The following is an 18,162-nucleotide window of genomic DNA, read 5'->3' as shown; positions in this document are numbered from 1 at the left end:
TAGGAGGCAACAGATCTACAATTCCCTATTTAAACTCTCTGGCTCTCAGACTCATTTTAACCACAATGAAATTCATTATGCAAGAGGGACAGTTCTTCAAAATCAGTGCAGAGGGCAAATCTAAAAGGAACTGGGTTTGGGGGGACTACAGAGAAGGATTTTCTACTAATTCAAGCTCTTCGCCACATACACCTCACTCTGTGAGGCCTGCTGTGCCCAGGAGCAGCTCACAGCTGAGACCTTGTGCTGGCCCATCAGGGTGGTGGTAGAAGGCCTAGAAAAAGTGGGGGCGGGACGCCTGGGTGGCTCAGTTGGTTAAGCGGCTGCCTTTGGCTCAGGTCATGATCCCAGCATCCTGGAATCGAGTCCCACATCAGGCTCCTTGCTTGGCGGGGAGCCTGCTTCTCCCTCTGCCTCTGCCTGCCACTCTGTCTGCCCATGCTCACTGGGGCTCGCTCGCTCTCTCTCTCTCTCTCTCTCTCTGATGAATAAATAAGTAAAATCTTAAAAAAAAAAAAAAAAGAAAAAGTGGGGGCTCACGAGTGATAGATGAACTCTCAGGGCCTTTCTGATTCAAATTTCTTCTGAATATGATTTCCTCTCTTGAGGACATTTACTGCCAATTTATTCCCCTATGACTACTTTTTTATTTTCCATGCAATTCATAAAGACCCTTCTTTTTCTGTGTGAAACCAGAATGTAATTTATTCATCACTCAGATTTGCAGCAAGCCTGTGTAAGGATCCACATCACGTTTTGCTGGGGAATAAAGAATGGCCTGGATCATGGAAACTCAAAGATGATTGCCAAAGGTATTTGAAACATTTGGCAGACTTTATTTAGTTCTCTTAGATATTAATGATCGGTGACATGACAGCCAGGAGAGGAAGAATAAAATATCATTAGATTTCAAGTTATACAATGAGCTCTTAAATCACTGAGATATGCTATTATTATTCTAATATACCCTTAGTGTTCTATTGTGCTCCTTAATTATTCCTGATATGCGTTGTATGTGCCAGGTGTTAAGTAGCGTTTTGGTTTCTTTTTTTTTTTTTTTAAAGATTTTTTATTTATTTATTTGACAGAGAGAGATCACAAGTAGGCAGAGAGGCAGGCAGAGAGAGAGGAGTAAGCAGGCTCGCTGCTGAGCAGAGAGCCCGATTCGGGACTCGACCTCAGGACCCTGAGATCATGACCTGAGCTGAAGGCAGCGGCTTAAACCACTGAGCCACCCAGGCGCCCCAGCGTTTTGGTTTCTTCACAAGTGCATTTTCTGTGTTTTGAGGGAAAAGAGACTGAATATCCTAAAAATACTTGTATTTTCAAAAAGTGTGTTGAGTGTCTGTGATTAAAATGTAAGCTCTATTGGACATGTCACTGAGGATTATAACTTTATGGGAAACTGTAAGATTAGAAAGCTGTTTTCCTTCTGTAAGAACACTTGGGATTCACTTTGGGAAAGAGTAAGTAATGCGTATCTTCATGTTCCCTGTATGTGCCCATCCTACCTTCCTCCTCAACTCCTGTTGCGGCGTGCCCAACAACTTGCGCCAGGGTTTGGAAACGGACATATACCTAATCCGAGTGGGCCTCACATCTACAGGTGCTCGCGTGGAGATGGGCATACGTTGTGATTAGGGAGAAAGTTCTCATTCTTGAAATGATTGTCGCACGGGATAAGCCTTACAGAGGAAATGCTAGGCAAAGAGATGATGTATATAAGGGAAAAGCTGGGCTGGGAAGCACTGAAAGGATTTTGTGATGGGAACAGGTGGGATGTGTGTTTCAGAACGCTGCGGGTCAGGGGGCTTGATCGGGGAATCAAACAAGTCGGATTTTTAGCCTGGGAGTCTAGAAGGAAGGTTGCACTAGGTAGGTCTGGAAGAAGGTTAGGATTTCTGGGCAACGTAAAGAACGTGAGCAAGGAATGTTAAGCTGGGAAACTGAGGCACGAAGGAGGGAAATGCAGACCTTTTCAGTTTGCAGCAGAGGTAAAGAAGGGGAGGAAACAGAGATCATAAAGAAAGTGTGTGCTACACTGTGAAGACCCTTAAGAATCAGCGTGAACAGTTTGGAACCAGCTTATGAGGGAATGGAGGTCCATCTCCTCTCCTCTCAGAAGACTGGTATTTTCCGTGAACTCTTTCACATATTTTTGTTAAGCCCGAGTTTTCACATCTGAGAGACCACCAAGGAGCCAACACCGATGCAATCACATGAGGGTTTATTTGACAAGCTTAAGCTTGGGCCCAAGTATACCCAACGCAGCGGAGTAGGGACTTGGACCCCAAACCAGATTATAGTCATAAAGGCAGAGTAGGGGTGGACTTGGCGGTGGGTGAGGACAAAGAGGGTGTTCAGAAGGGCTATCAGGGTAAAGAAGACTGTCAGGATATTGGAGGCCTGGTTACTATCAAGCCAAGGCCATTTTTCCCTCTAATGAGGCACTAACATGAAGACAGTTGGGAGTTTCCGGGTGGAATGTCACATTCCCCCTATCAAGCGTCCTTGTTAGTGAGATTTTGTACTGGGACATTTGTAAACCGAAGGAGACTCCTGTCTTACAGGATTGTGATTTCTACAAGTTAACTATTTGTTCACACATACTACCGAGGGGAGGGGAGCGGGTGGAGAGGGGGTGCAAGGTGCCAGCTTTTGCTTTGTCAAGATGGCTGTACTTATGTCAGGGCTAGACTCGAGGTGGGTACAGCCTTGTTTTTCTCGGCCTCCACATTTTTGGCCTGTCTCTCCCCTACAGGGTTAGATCCTTGGTCATATTTATTTTGATTTATAGTACTAATGCTAAACAGATTCTAGGTATTTTTAGTATATTTGTTGTTAATGGTACATAAATAACCGTGACTTATAGCCCCCTTTATATATGTGTATATATATGTAACATATATGTTTATATTATTTATAATCTACATTATAAATTATATTATTTACACTATAATATATATTATGCTAATATTATGTAACAAATACAAGAAAAGTTTGTTTCACGCATTATATATGTAATGTTAGTGCGCATGTGATTTCTAGAAATGGAGTTGGTTTAAGAGTACATTTGCTTAAAGCAGATTTTACAAATATCTTGATAATTTCAATTTGAGCAGATCATTAACATGTGGCCAAATCAGGACTCAACTTTTGCAGAAATGAATTCAGCTCTAGAATCTTAGAACTGCCGGGACCTCAGCAATCATTTCCCCTTTTTCCTTCCCTTTTGACAGAAGGGGAAATTAGGCTCAGTGCAAAGTCATTGGCAATGCCCAGGCTAAGATTCTGTTCTCTGTCATCTTTCTACCACTCTTCTTCTTTCTTCTTCTTCTTCTTCTTCTTCTCCTTCTCCTTCTCCTTCTCCTTCTCCTTCTCCTTCTCCTTCTTCTTCTTCTTCTTCCTTCTTCTTCTTCCTTCTTCTTCTTCTTCTTCTTCTTCTTCTTCTTCTTCTTCTTCCTTCTTCTTCTTCTTCTTCCTTCTTCTTCTTCTTCTTCTTCTTCTTTGGAAGATTATTTATTTATTTATTTGACAGAGAGAGAGAGAGATGGAACATAAGCAAGGGGAAGGGTAGAGAAAGAAGCAGACTCCTTGCTGAGCAGGGAGCCCTATGTGGGGCTCCATCCCAGGACCCCCGCATCACGACCTGAGCTGAAGGGACACGCTTAACCAACTTAAGGCGCTTAACCACCCAGGTGCCCTTTCTGGCACACTCCTTATCTGAAGCAAGTGACCAATAAAAACAAAACGTTTAAACACCCATACATATTTACAGTGAAAAAATGTCAGAGGAAACGGATCGAAATGGATCAGTTCCATAGTCAAAACAGGGCAGTCCTACTTTCGTTTATAGTATTTCATTAGCACATCTGCAAAGGTTTTAACAAACCCGTTATTAACTTATTACAAGTGGTACTGCCCCATTTTTCCTAACACAAGTTAACGTGCGGTGGTAATGGGAACAATAGGAGGCCGCGAAATGAGATCATTTCCTCTCGTGCCCGTGGCCATTTTTTACTTTGTGATCCGACCTCTAACAAACTTGGTCACTGGAGCATCTTGGAGCCGCAAGGCCCTGACACTGGGAGGGGCATAAGTACTTCTACCTTATGATAACAGTAGATCCTGGTGGGGGCCATTTTCTAAGCTGAGATGCAGGGACGCCCACTCGCAATGACAGCAGGCGCCCCTCCCACCTCACCCCCTCCCCCGCCCCGTCCTGGCCGGCGCAGGGGCCCCGCTGCAGGGGCGCTCGTTTCTGTGCTTGTAACTGCGGGACCAGCTCCCGGGAGAAGGCAGATTTATCTCGGCAGCCCCGACACAGGCACAACACCTGGCACGTGGTACGTGCTCAAAACTAACGCTAGTAAGGTCTGCACACTTCGGGCTCCAAGCGACGGAAAAGCAGGACGCCTGGAAAACGACTTTTTCTGGCGTCTAACCCGTGTTAATTCACTTTGGGGCAAAGAGACATTTCGCCCTTTTTCCTTCCAAGGTCCCTGAATGCACTCTAGAAGGTAGATGGAGCGTAAATCAGGTTGCGATTCACTTGGGAGGCCCTACTGTTTTGTGCCTGTTGTCTCCCCGCTGACCCCTGACAGTCCCGGGCGCCCCGCGCGGCTAGCAGCTCTGCGAGCGGGTAGCAGCAGGAGGGGGGGAACTGAAACGCCGCGGAACCAGAGGCGAGGGAGCAGGGCTGGCGGAAGAAGGACGAGAAGGGGACCGGCAGGCCTAGCTCCGAGGCGGCGGCGGCGGCGGCGTGGGCATGGAGCCCCTGCGCGTCCTGGAGCTGTATAGCGGCGTTGGAGGCATGCACCAGGCGCTGAGAGGTGAGAGAGCTCACCCCACCTCTCTCTCCGTTAGCGCCGCGCGGCTGGTCCCAGCTTGGGTGCGGGGGAGGGGCGAAGCGACGAGGCGCTGGGGGCGGAGTCTGGAGCGCGGGGTATGTGTGTGGCGGGGGTGGGGGGGTGCTCTCGGTTGTCGTGGAAACCGTCCTGGCGCGTAGTTGGGCGACTCGGGGCGGAGACTCCCTTCCTCCCATCCCGCGGCTTTTCTCAAGGGCCCACGCGGAGTCTGTGTGGACTCGGTTTATGAGTCCTGACCCGCGTAGTCAAACTAAGAGGGTACCGGCGAAGGGGGATGGGCGAGCCCCTAGCTGGGGCCAGGCCCCGTTTCTAAGTGTGGGGCCACCTAGAGGCGTGGACGCCTGGTCCTTTACCCCCGGGGACGTCGCGGCGGGGAGGGGAGGTTGATGGGCTTGGCCGGTGAGGGATGGATCTTCAAAGGGATAGCTACAGCGCGGGGTAGAAGTTAGGGGAGCGTCAGTGAACTGTGGAGGGAAAGCATGGAGGAAAAACCTGTTCCTTTCTGATCACTGAAAAGAAACAGCCCCGTGTCTTGTCTGGATACATTGAGGCGCCGGAAGAGCTGCGTTGAAACTTGGTTGTGACCTTGGGCTGGTTCCTTAACATCTTTGAACCTGTTTCCTCGTCTTAAAAATGGAAAAGGGAATTTTCCAGAGAAGGATTATTATGAGGATCAAAGATAAGGCGGGTAAAATGTTTAATAATGCCTCATGCATTGTAGCCACCCGAAACATTATAAATTATTACTATCACTATTACTTGTGTGTACCTTTTTCATTTTGAGGTTTTTAAATTTCTGTGGTGATAAGCTGGAACCGAAAGGTTTATTTTCGGTGATGTTCGCTCAAAAATATTTCTTGAACTCCAGTTACTCTCTAGGTGCTGGAGATATAGAGTGACAAATAGACTTCGAACATGCGTGTTTATTCTTAAATTACTATGACAACCACAACATTGAAACTTGCCTGCTTCCCTTTTTTAGTACCAAGGGCAACAACAACAACAAAAAAAATTAGTGTAAGATACAATATATAATGAATTGAACATGAGTTTTCTGGGCATATGTATTGAGTTTTGATTGTAGACTAGGGAAGTGATTTTATTACCAATTTTTATTACCAATTTTTATTATCAGTTATTTGCTGGCTCTCTACATTCAGTTCTCTTATCAAAACTTAACCAACAAGAAAACAAAAGGGGGGTGCCTGGCTGGCTCAGAAGAGCATGGGACTCTTGAGGGTCATGGGTTTCAATCCCATGTTGGGTGTAGATTACTTAAATAAATAAACTTAAAAAAAAAAAGAAAATTCTGGAACTCTTTATTCTTTGTTAATTTTGTAAGATTTTATAATGTCAGCATATTTTCCCATATCTTTTTTTTATATTTTCCCATATCTTGAAACCCCTTAATGAACATGATGTTAAAGTTTGCTTAGTACTTTATCATAAGCTATAATTCAGCCACTCCTTAAGAGTTGAACATTTGATTATACCCCAATTTTTTTCAATATAAATGTGCTACAATTACAGCCTTGAGCATAAATCCCAATTTTCTCTTTAACTGTGTTTTTTAAAAGTTGAATTAATTCATTTAACCATCTGAGACTATGTGCTAGTTATTAAATCAAAAGTTAGGATAATTTTTTTAAAACTTGCTAGATAATATAGCAAATTGCTTTACGGAGGTTTATGAATGCCTCCCTCGACTACATGTTCATCAGGATTTATATTAGCCATTTTTAACTTTTGCTAATTTGATTGGGGGAAATTGTATAATTTTAACTGGTATTTTTTTGGTTAGTGAAACAGTTAAGTATCTTCTATCAGCCAATGCAAACTGAATTTGTACACATACTTCTGTTGCCACTGCTACATCCTGAATCTAAACTTTTTTTAGAATAGTTTCCCAATTACTCCTCTGTTTCTACTTTGCTTTCCTGCTCCACCCTATCTCCACTTAGGAAGAGAATGATCTTTTGCACAGTAAACTGAATCATGTCATTCACTTCCTTGCTTGCATGGATTCCCTTTGAGGTTTTGAGTCACAGTCCCATCTTCTTTCTCTGCCTGGGAGATCTGGCCTCTGCTGCCTTCCCTTCCTTTTTGTTCTTGTACAGCTTCTAGCACAGTACCACACTTGTGATACACTTTCTGCAGATGACTGCTGAGTTGATTATTGAGTTGGTAATCATTCTACCATTATGTTGATAAAAGCATAGTTTGCCAACCCCAATTTTTGTATAATACGGAACTCTTTGTTGCAAACCCGTAATCTCTTCTCTAGCTAACCTAAGCAGAAAAAAACCATATACACTAAAGGACATTTGGAAGCTCACAGAATCTACAGGACACCCGACGAACAGGTTAGGTGAACAGAAGCACTGCTCAAATCATACTCTGGGCCCTGCCCCTCTACAAAGCTTCATGCTGACATCACAACTTTCACCAGTGATGCTGGGGGCTGGTTCTGAGGAGTGCCATCCCTGTTTTTCTCTGAAAGGTGGATGCTTCTATCATCTGTGTCACGAAAATGATGGATTTTTCATTTGCTGCCTCATGTTACTACTTCTGAATTAAAGTACTGTAAGGATGCAGTTGATTGGTGAACATTAGATCCCACTGCCAGCAGAGGAAGCTGGGAAAGTGAGTTCTGGCTTCTGTTTTGGAAAGAGGGGACTCAAAATATGGTAAATTTTCAAATGTAGAAAACACAGGCAAGATTCATAATGGCCACAAGTATAACAAATAGCTTTCACATTTTTCAGTACAAGTTGCCCTGTATAGGAAGCACTATTACTTCTTTGATATTATTTATGCCTGCACGGTCTATAAAGTCTTGGGTAATGACAATCTTCCGAGTGAAAATATCTCCTTTCAGAAAGCAGTAGAAGTAGTTTCATGGGTTATATATTGGTGTGGCCTGCAAGGCACCTGCAAATATGAATAGGTTCCAAATAGGATTTTTTCCTATGAAGTATAATATTAGAGAACAAATTAAATGTGCTGTAAGGTAGTGAATAAAGAAAGCTCTAGCTGATTACTATCATATATATGGTCAACTACTGAGACATCCTTAAAAGTAAAAAGGCCTGTCCTACCAAATAATTTCTAAAGGTCTTTTAAGGTGTTAGTTTTGACTTTTAGTCACATAACAGTCATATTTAGTAGGAATTACCGAGCCTTAGTATTTTCTGTTAAAATGTCAAGCGATTTGTCACTCATTATTTTCTGCATTTCTTTTATCTTTATTTCTCAATGACTTATATGCCAACTTGAGGCCCCACTTTGTAATTAGGTGTGCTTATAACTGAATCGGGCAAGTATATTATGATTAAATGTAGATCTGAGTGTTACCTGGGGTTGTTTTGGGAATATCAGTTGTAAGGACCTAGAATTTGAATTGCTTGATTTTATATATAAATATATATATATATATATATATATATATATATATATATTTCCCCCCTTGGGATTGTAAAAACGCCCTCTTCATGCCTCTTTTCCCATAGTTGTTCTTAAATAACTTGTTGCCAGAATTGAAGTGAAGTGAGATAAAAATTTGTCCCGTTTGAAAATATGTATCCTTTGCTCTCTGTTAGCTATAGGAGTTACCAGATTATTTTTTCCAAACTTGAAATACAAAGGTGAAATAGGTGGGATGAGTTTTGTATATTCCACAAAGGAGAACCCTCACTTTCCATGGGATGATAGAATTACCTATCTTTTCTGTGATGAAAATGCTTACTTCACTGCAGAATATTACTATTTTCCATAGATCAGATTACTTACCTTGTCCTAATGTGTTGATGACCAGTTTGATTTGTATTATGAGCTATCTCATTGGGGCTTTTGGGGGCTCAGTAAATAGTACCCCTCTTCATAATTCGGAACAAAGAGAGGAAGAAAACAGAGGAGAAAATCAAATGGGAAATACAAATTTGTATGATTTTTATTACTAATAAAGGCTGAGTTGGAGGATGTAAGTAGTGAGAGGACCAGATGGGTCAGCTAGTGTTCAACCAGACAATGAGGCAGCACACCTTTTTGGTGGGTAACTTTTCCCCCGGAGGAGGACTGGTGGCACTAAGCAAGCATGCCTAGTTTATTTTTCACAAATTAGCCAATTAGAGAAGTCAATCTGCCTTCCGAGGAAGAAGAGATAGGATGGGTGAGGGGTTTAAAATGAATAGAAGCCACTCGCTTGGAAGAAACATCAGTAGGGGAACACATTCACATGCCAAATGCTTTTAGGAATCATTCAGATGTCCCCATTTTTTCAACTTTGCAAATGCTGTCTCATTCTTTTAATATTTGATATTTAAACCGCCTCTGACAATCATTTGGTACTGTCGAATCATTTGAAATATGGTGGTTTGTTTTCATAGTAGTTTGGTCTTAAATCAGTATGTTCGTAGCACTATGAGATAGTAACAGCAGACAGTGTTTATGCAGGACTGTCAAAAGCACAGATCTATTGTCAGAAAGCCGGGTACATTCTAGCTTTGTGAATTTGGGCAAAAACTAAACTTTCTGTGCCTCAGTTTCCTCTTCTGTGATAGTAGGTATCTCGAAGGGGAAGTGTGAAAATTGTACATAAATGAAAATCAAGCATGCCGATAGTCCTTGGATGTGGTAAGTGCTCAGCAAATATGAGAAGCTATTAACAAAAATCTTTAAGTTATAGAAAGTTATTACATGTTAAAAATGGCTTTTGAAGAGCCTGATGATTATATTCGAAGTTGTCAAAGAGCTTTCACACTAGATTTGAATTATTCAGGAATATAGATCAGTGAAGGAAAGAATTATTTATAGCCACAGAAGATGATATGGAATGAATATGTATGAAGAGGTAAAAGAGAAGGGCAATGAAGAGAGCAGAAAGCTCTCTTTTGCCCTCTTGATTCTCTAGAAAGCTTAGTGATCCACGAGGGAATAGATTTCATAACCCGAATCTGCTTTGTATTCATTTCCCTGCCCTCCTATTCAATGATTTTGGAATTACTCCATCTATTTCTCTGAGTGATAAAATTAATACCATTATTTAGGAGTAAGGCAGAGCTGGCATATATTAGCTGTGTGAATACTAGAAAGCTCTTTGACTTTCTGAGCCCAGATACCCTACCTGTGAGACGGATACCATAATACCTTCTCATAGGGTGTGTGAATATTAACTGAAACAGTTGATGTACGAAATATAGCGTAGGTACTTGGTAAAATCTTAGCTCCTTTTCTTTTCCCCCACGTTGTTTTGTAACTAGCTTTCCTTACTTAATTGTATGGGATGTCCTTATTGATTGAAATCAGGATACTACTACTAACAGACTTGACAGGAGGATTTAATGAAACTGTATACATAGAGCTTGTACAATTCCTGTGTATAGTATATAAGTAATACTGCTGATATTACTTAGGAAATTGAACATTTTCATATACTTGTTTATATTTATTTTGTGACTTGTTCACGTTGTCATTGGTATATTCTTTTTTATAATTGGTGATTTGCTGTTCAATTTTGTTATGATATTTTTTCCTACAGGATTTTGGAAGATGATAGTTTTTCAGATAGTTAAGAAGAGAAAGGTTATACCAGACAGAAAGAAACTGAAGTAGCATAGTCTATACAAGCATGGAGAGCTACAAGTTTTAAAATATCATTGCAATTTAAGTGATCCAAAAAAGTAGATGTTTATGAGGTACCAAATCATGACATGCCATACAACCTGATAAGGTGCTTGGATTTTTATCTCCTAGGTCTGGTTAGCAAATGAAAGTTAAAGAACCTGTTGATTACGTTCTAGAAATTATACCATGTGACCAGAAGGTGGTAGGGTGGGGAGTAGGGTATAGAGGCATGGTGGACAGGTAGGAAATTATTGTTCAGAGATAATGAATTTAGGGAAAGCCAATGAATGGAGAAGATGACTCAGGTTATATATACAGGATCTAAAAATCAGCAAAACCTGGTAGTCATTTGGGTGTTAGTTACCAAGGTTTCTAATGTGGGTGATTTATCAAATGGAATAGTCCTAAATCAAGGTAGGGGGGAAATAGTGGGTTCCATTTTAGAGTCACAGAGTTTGTCCGTCTGACCCATAAAAATGCCACATAGGCAGCTGCTCGTGCATTTTGGTCCAGGGAGCAATGGGATTAGAGATAAACATTTGTTTCTATATACGTGTTGAGTGTAGAGAAGAGGACCAAGTATGGAATATTGAGGAACAGTGACATTGTGGGACTGGGTAGAAAAATAGTATTCACAGAGGGAAACTGAGCAGGAAAAATTAGAGAGCAAGGAGAACCAAAAGAACACCATGCCATGAAGGTAAAGGGAGGAGAGGATTTCAAGGAGTGATTTGGTATTACAAACCCAGGTGAACTAAGGACCAAAATGAATTCTTGGGTTAGGTATCATTTCCTGGCTGGTATCGTATGTAATTGTCTTCTCAGGGATATTAGTAAGTTTGCCTTGATGGTCAAATAAGATTCAGAAACTCTTCATATGTTACTGTCCCATAAGAGTCTCAGGATACATTAGTATACCAAAAGTGGTGGGAAGCCCTGCAAAACGGGTACTGTGTGGTTTAAATCTGCACTTCCCATATATATTTGAGCCATGAATATGCTTCTGTGGGGGGGGGGGGCGGGGAGAGGATCACACTTACTAGCATCATGTATGTAAAATAACGTTCCTTAGAGCATGTGTTGGGAAATGCCTGCTGGGGAACAGGAGGGCCCTGAGGGAGCTGTGGGAGAAGGGCCGGGACCAGTGAGTGTGCGAGTGAGAGGAAGTGCCAGGGCTCCGCACAAGCACCAGTGTGCATCACCTCTGATGATGCTGACGGTGCTGACCGGTTCTCATGTAAGCGTCTCTGTAGTTTTTCGATAAGGCTAGATTTGTTCATGTTCTCATTATCTCTGGTTTTTTGTTGTTGTTGTTGTTGTTGTTGTTTTTCCTCTAGAGGTGTACAAAACTGAACTCCTGGTTCTCCTTACCCCTTCAAAACTTCATGCTCTTGCGGCCTTCCTGCTCCCAGCAACGGGTGTCTCCATTCTTCCGGGGGCCCACCCCCGAGTCTTGAGTCATCTCTGTTTCTTCTCTTTGACTTACTTCAGCAAATTCCTTGGGATCTCCCTTCAAACTCGATTTATAATTCGATCATTCCTCTCTGTCCTCACCTTTACCACCTCATCCATAATCCTGCTCCTGTTTTGTCAGACTTACGTGCCCGCCCACATTCACTTGACTCCACCTGCCTCCCAGGCCCTGAGCTGCTTGTTCCGCGTAGTCCCCCGACTCTGCTGTTGTGGCCTCACCCCATAACACTGCCAGTCCATGCTTAATGACATGCTCAAGCCACCCCCAGTGTCCGGACTGAAATGTTGCTCCAGAGGCTGTCCGGAGGCGTTGACTAACAGAACACTAAGTGGAGAGGAGAGAAAGAGTCACACCTGTACAATAATTGAAAATACACATGTATTGGTCTCTGCCCCCAGTTTCTGGCATAGAGCTCCTAAAACCCTTATAACTTCCTCAGTGATACGAGCACTTGGAGCCTCTTTTGTTTTCAGATGTAGTCTTTGACCCTGGTTCCTGACACAGAGCTCCTAAATCCCTTGGAATTTTCTAGGTGGCAGGAGTGTCTTTGTTCCACTGAGGCAACTCTTGCTCTGCTCCCAGATTGTTTCAGGATGGGGGCTGGTCACTAGACAGACTAAAGGTAATGAGAAGCTTGGAACTTTCAGCCCCACTCCCTAACCTCTGGGAGGGAGAGGGGCTGGAGATTAAGTTGTTGTTTGATCATGCTTATGTGAAGAAACCTCCATAAAAATCCTAAAAGTTGTTCAGAGAACAACTGGGTTGGTAAACACATCCACATGCCATAGGGATGGTGCACCCCAGCTCCACGGGGATAGAAGCTCCTGTGCTCCAGATTCTTCCAGACATAACCCTATGTATCTCTTCATCTGGCTGTTCGTCGTGTCCTTTACTATATAATAAACTGTCAAACATAAGCGTTGTGTGAGTTGCATGAGGTGTTCTAGCAAATGATGGAATCCAAGGAGGGGGTTGTGGGAACCCTGGATTGGTAGCCAAGTCGGACAGAAGTTGTAGGTAACCTGGAGCGTGTTGGTTAGTACTTGCGATTGGTGTCAGACTTGGGGCAGTCTTACAAGTCTGAGCTCTTAACTTAAGGCCAACTCCGGTTAGCGTCAGAATTAAAGTGAACCGTGGACATCCAACTGGTGTCAGAAGTGTTGTGAGTATGTGAGAAGTGTGTGAGTAAAGGAGAACCACAGGACTGTTATCCTACACATGCCTCGTGGGGTGACTTCTGATCAGGAGGAGACATGATGAGGAAGGAGTCAGCAGATACATCCTCTCTCTTCCTCCCCCTACCAGTGTTCCCCGCTCAAGTACACATGGGCATGTGGGAAGTGTTGTTTTAGATCAAACAGTGTCAGGGCTTCCGTCACCTTCCATACATCCCACCTCCTGCCTCTGTGAGGAGTGAGACATGTAACCGCGTGACCGCAGTTAGCCGGGTTTTCTTGTGAAGCTGTGACCAGTTGAGTACTTTGTTTGCTTTCCCTCTTCCCTGCCTCACTACCCCTTACTCTTGCTACTTTGGGGTTTTGCCTCCCAGAAAGAGCGTCTGCGGCTAAACTTTGCCTTGGGTTCTTTCTTAGGAGACCTGGGCAAAGGATTATTGCAGTAGCCTTTTTACTGGTCTCCTTGCTTCTGCTGTGTCTCCTCTAGTTTATTTTGACTCCTCTAATGTCAGCATGACCCTTTAGAAATGCAGTAGATTAAGTCATTCCTCTGATTAAAACTTCTGAGCGGTTTCTTGTATCACTCAGTGAAAGCTTAAGTCCTCTGGCCACAGCCCTGGTTGGGCTAGAGCCAACCCCTTTCTCTCTCTGAGCCCATTTCTTGTGCTGTCCCCTGGCTTTCTCCATACCAGGCTTGCTGGCTGTCTTAGTAAGTTAGTAAGTTTGTGCTGCTGTAACAGTACCATAGATGGGTGGCTTGTGAACCACAGACATTCATTTCTCATGGTTTCGGGGGCTGGGAAGTTTGAGGTCAGGATGGCAGTGTGGTTGAATTCTGGTGAGGGCCCTGCTCCACGTATCAGAGTCCTGACTTTGCCTTTGTCTTCACATGGCTGAGAGCAGAGAGAGGAGGTCAGCTCGCCCATGACTCTTAGAAGGGCATCATCCTGTCCATCCAGACCACCTTCATGGCTTCGTCTGAAGCATTAGGAGCCAGAGTTTCAACATAAGAATTTAGAGGGGCACATTCAGTCTATACCAGTCTTCTTGCTGATCCTCCTAAACAATAAGCGTGCTCCCAATCTCTGGGCCTTTGCAGTGTCTTTCCCTTCTGTTCTAGAAAGTTCTTCCACATATCTGCCTGCTCCTTCATTTCCTTCAGGTTTTTGCTATTGAGATATTCTCTAACCATCCTGTATAAAAATAGAACTAATCCCTTCTCCTACACTATTTGGCTTACTCTGTTGTTTCTTTTCCCATAATACTTTTCATTGTTAGATGTATTATGTACTTATTTATTTATCATTTGTTTTCCCCCACCCCACAAGGATATAAGTTCCACTATAAGATAGACTTTGTCTAGAACATTGCTTATACATACTTGTTGGATGAATGTACAAAAGAATAAATGAACTAGGGTCATGTTTGCTATGAAATTTGTATAGCTTGAAGTCGATACCATTGTACTGTGATAAGTTTAAACTTAGTTATTAAATCTGAATCATAGAGATCATTTTTCTTGGGGGGGGGGAGCTAAGTCAGCATTTCCCAAAGTGTGGTGCATGGGTAGTGTTTTGAAGGATGTTAATAGGTATCATATAGGAGATAAACAGGTTCATATGTGTGTGTATGTGTCCATGTCTCTCTATGTGTGTATGTGTGTGTGTTGGAGGATGGCCAAATAAGTAGAATCACAGAGGATTTTGTATGCATGATTATATGTGACATTTTAACAGATAACGGATTTTTTTTTGTGCTGCATGATAAAATGTGAAATTTTCTGAAAATAATCAATTTTTTTGAGATAAGTTGGTTTGAACTCACTGTAGACTTTTAATCGTATGTTAAAATGAGCTATGGTGAAAATAATGAAGTTGAAGGGTTTTATTTTTTACCTTTTATTCCTCTCAAGAATTATTACCTCTTTTTGTGGAAAATTACAAAGAAGAGGTTGATATATGATAGCAAATCTGTAAGTAATTACAGAAGGATTATTATATAAAATAGGGAGATTAAGGTTACACGTAGAATTCAGTATTTGTTGGTATCTAGAGCCTTTTTAGGATTTTTTTGGCCTTTTGCTTTGCTGATGAAAGTTTATCAGGAATATTCCCTAAAAAGTGCTTTGTAGAAATAGTGCCAATCAATTCTTACCCTGCCTAAAAGCAAAAAATTGCATCTCAATTTTGGAAAATCTCAAATCTCAAATAGTTGAGATTTCAACTATAAGTACCATTACTTTACCTGGACCAATAATTGCTTTTACTGTTATCCACCCATTCTTTCCATTTTAGGACTTTAAATCAACACAAACTAGACAAAAACCCTTGGACTAAAGTAAAACAACTCCATCAGAGAGTTAGTCATCGTAGCTCTTTAGCATCCGTTAGTGAGTTTTTGTCCAAAGACAATAGTGAATTTAATAATCCCTTAGTACTTAATGAGTGAAACTCAAGTAAAAAACAAGTGCCTGAGTCTTTTAGCACAAACGCAACCCTCATGGGCTTTGGCACATGCCTTAATTATAGGAGAATTTGGAACCAGGAAGAACCCATATTATGAAGGATTTATAGATACACAATCTAATTAGGCTTTGAAGTTTCATAGATCAAATTAGAGATACTAAGTAAGTAATTTTGCCTTGCTTACATTTTTCCTGAAAACCCTGAGATTTAGATGATTATTAAAGTACCAGAGTAATTTCTCTGCCTCTTCAGAGGCATTTGATTTCTGTGGCTTCCATTTACTTTGTGGTTATTGTTGCTAAGTCATTTGTTTAAACTATATTCTTTGACTATTTAGATTTAATGGCAGTCATTATTGATTTAACATAATACTGTACCTTGCTCTCCATCCAGTGAGATTTCTCTTGTTAATTTTGGAATATCAGAATGTTGGTGACCATAGCTTGGGGGAAAAGATATGAATCTATCATTTTTCTAGATTGTTTTGTGGGTTGGCATTTTTAGTATTTGGCAAGGGAAACATACTTAAAATCCAGAGTTCTGCTTCTGAGAAGAGATCGTCTTTTACATTTCTCCTGTGATTGTAAAAGTCCAAGCGCTTGTGATTCCATTAAAAGAAAACCAAAAAACAAAGCCTAAACATATATACGTATGCCTTTATAGATATATTTGTCATACATTCTTCAGTAAATGTATTCATTTTCCCCAAACAAGTTATACTTCAAAAAGAGAATATAGCCTTATATTTTAGTCTTAATAAAGGATCTTCATATTTCTCAATTTACTGTATTTTGAACAGCAAACTAATAAAATGTTGCTTCAATAAGTTACATTAGCCTGAAAAAAGGCAATACGAGTGTTGGGTGCTTATTAAAGTCACTTGATGGAATTGATGAAAGAATCATACAGATGAATTTAAAGATTTAGAAATAATTTTCAGAGGGATGACCTTGCAGTTATAGGGATTAGATACCATAATAAACAAACCTTCTGGAAATTACAGAGTAATAGGGAAAAGGGCTATTTTGTGGAGATCACAAATCAAGACTTATATCTCACTGTATTAAGAAAGGGGACTGTTCGGACTTGGGAACCATAACTCTGCTAGAATCCCAGAAGTCCCAAGGGTGGAAAACATTGGGAAATACTGAAAACATACTCATTTATTCATTCAGCATGTAATTTTTGAGTGGTTTCTGTGTCGGTTACTTTGCTGCGCAATGGGGATACAGCAGTAACAAGACAGCTATATTATTTTCCCGTAGATTATGGTTTACTGGGAAATACTGATACGACACAAATGAAGAAAATTTCAAAATAAAAATTATACATGCTGTTCATGCATAGTAAACACTGTTGAGAACTTGTATTATATCTTTTCAATCTTTATTTGACAGGTCTTCATTAACGTTAAAATAATTTATAGCTTTCTTTTTTCAGTGAGAAAATTTTGAGGTTTTTCCTTGTTACTAAATATATTTGTAAACTTGGTTTTTAATTGTTGTGTGATACTCCATTTTATGAAAGTTCCATTTATTCAAAGCAATCAACTATTTAGGATATGTAGGTTGCTTATAATTTCTCACTATTATAAATAAAATAGCATTTATCCTTCATATAAATGTTTTCTTCACATCTCTGTTATTGCCTTGAATATTGGTTTCCTGTTGCTGCTGTAACGCCACAAACTTAACGGCTTAAAGCAATACAATTTATTATCTTATAATGCTGGAGATCAGAAGTCCTGAAATCAAGGTTTTGCCTGAGGTGTTTCCTTCTGGAAGCTCGGGGGGGACGGGTGTTTCTTTGCTTTTTCCAGTTTTTAGAGGTCACCTGTGTTTCTTGGCTTGTGACTTCTTCCTGCATCTTCAGAAGTGCAGCAGCATATTCCAGTCTTTCTGACCTCTGCTTCTTTCATCCCTTCTCCTTCTCTGACTCCAACCTTCCTTCATCCTTCTTGTGATCCCACTGGGCCCTACCTGCATAACTTAAAATAATCTCTTTTTAAGATCTTTAGTCATATCTCTTGCCAGCTAAGGTAACATTATTGCAGGTTTCGTGGGTTAGGATGGGAACAATTCTTTTTGGGGCGGGGCGTTCACTGTTCTGCCTACCACACCTTAGGGTATGTGCCCAAATACAAAATTGCTAAGTCCAAGCGGTTTTGAAGCTTTTAGATACATTCAGCCAAACTGCTCTCTCAAACACTGAACCCTCCATTGCCATACCTGCAGTGAGGGTTCCTGTCACACTTTCTTATTTTAAAAAGTCTTTGGGCTTTTGATAATAATCACAGCAAAAATTTATTGAGTAATTACTATCTGGCCAGCGCAAATGTACGCTTTATAGGTATTAGCTAATTTAATCCTCGGAATACTGTACGACATAGGTACTTTATTGTCTCTTTTACGGATAGAGACACTGAGGCTTGATGAAGTCAAGTAACTTGCCTAAGTCACGCAGCTGGAAATGGTGAGCTAAACTTCAAACGCAGGCAGAGGAAGAGCTGGATATCCTGAATCTTATTGAGGACCTGTGAACACACACACACACACACA

At 41.3% G+C, this 18,162-nt stretch overlaps 1 protein-coding gene across 4 annotated transcripts in view; it reads left to right on the top strand.

Annotated features, from left to right (window-relative positions):
- Window positions 1–18,162, top strand: part of TRDMT1 (tRNA aspartic acid methyltransferase 1) — a 66,855-nt gene that overhangs the window by 6,833 nt on the left and 41,860 nt on the right. For 2 of the 4 annotated variants that reach the window (XM_046014077.1, XM_046014076.1), the window contains exon 1: window positions 4,709–4,832. The exons of 1 other annotated variant lie outside the window; for it this stretch is intronic. In XM_046014077.1, the coding sequence (XP_045870033.1) occupies window positions 4,769–4,832 (64 nt within the window). In that variant the 5' untranslated portion in view covers window positions 4,709–4,768. Of the gene's footprint in view, window positions 1–4,708; window positions 4,833–18,162 lie in introns of those variants that run through there. One more of the 4 variants, XM_046014078.1, reaches the window with a different exon arrangement.

Source organism: Meles meles, chromosome 7 (assembly GCF_922984935.1).
Source record: "Meles meles chromosome 7, mMelMel3.1 paternal haplotype, whole genome shotgun sequence".
In the NCBI taxonomy this organism is placed as follows: Eukaryota; Metazoa; Chordata; class Mammalia; order Carnivora; family Mustelidae; genus Meles; species Meles meles.
This window is presented reverse-complemented; position numbering and strand designations above follow the sequence as displayed.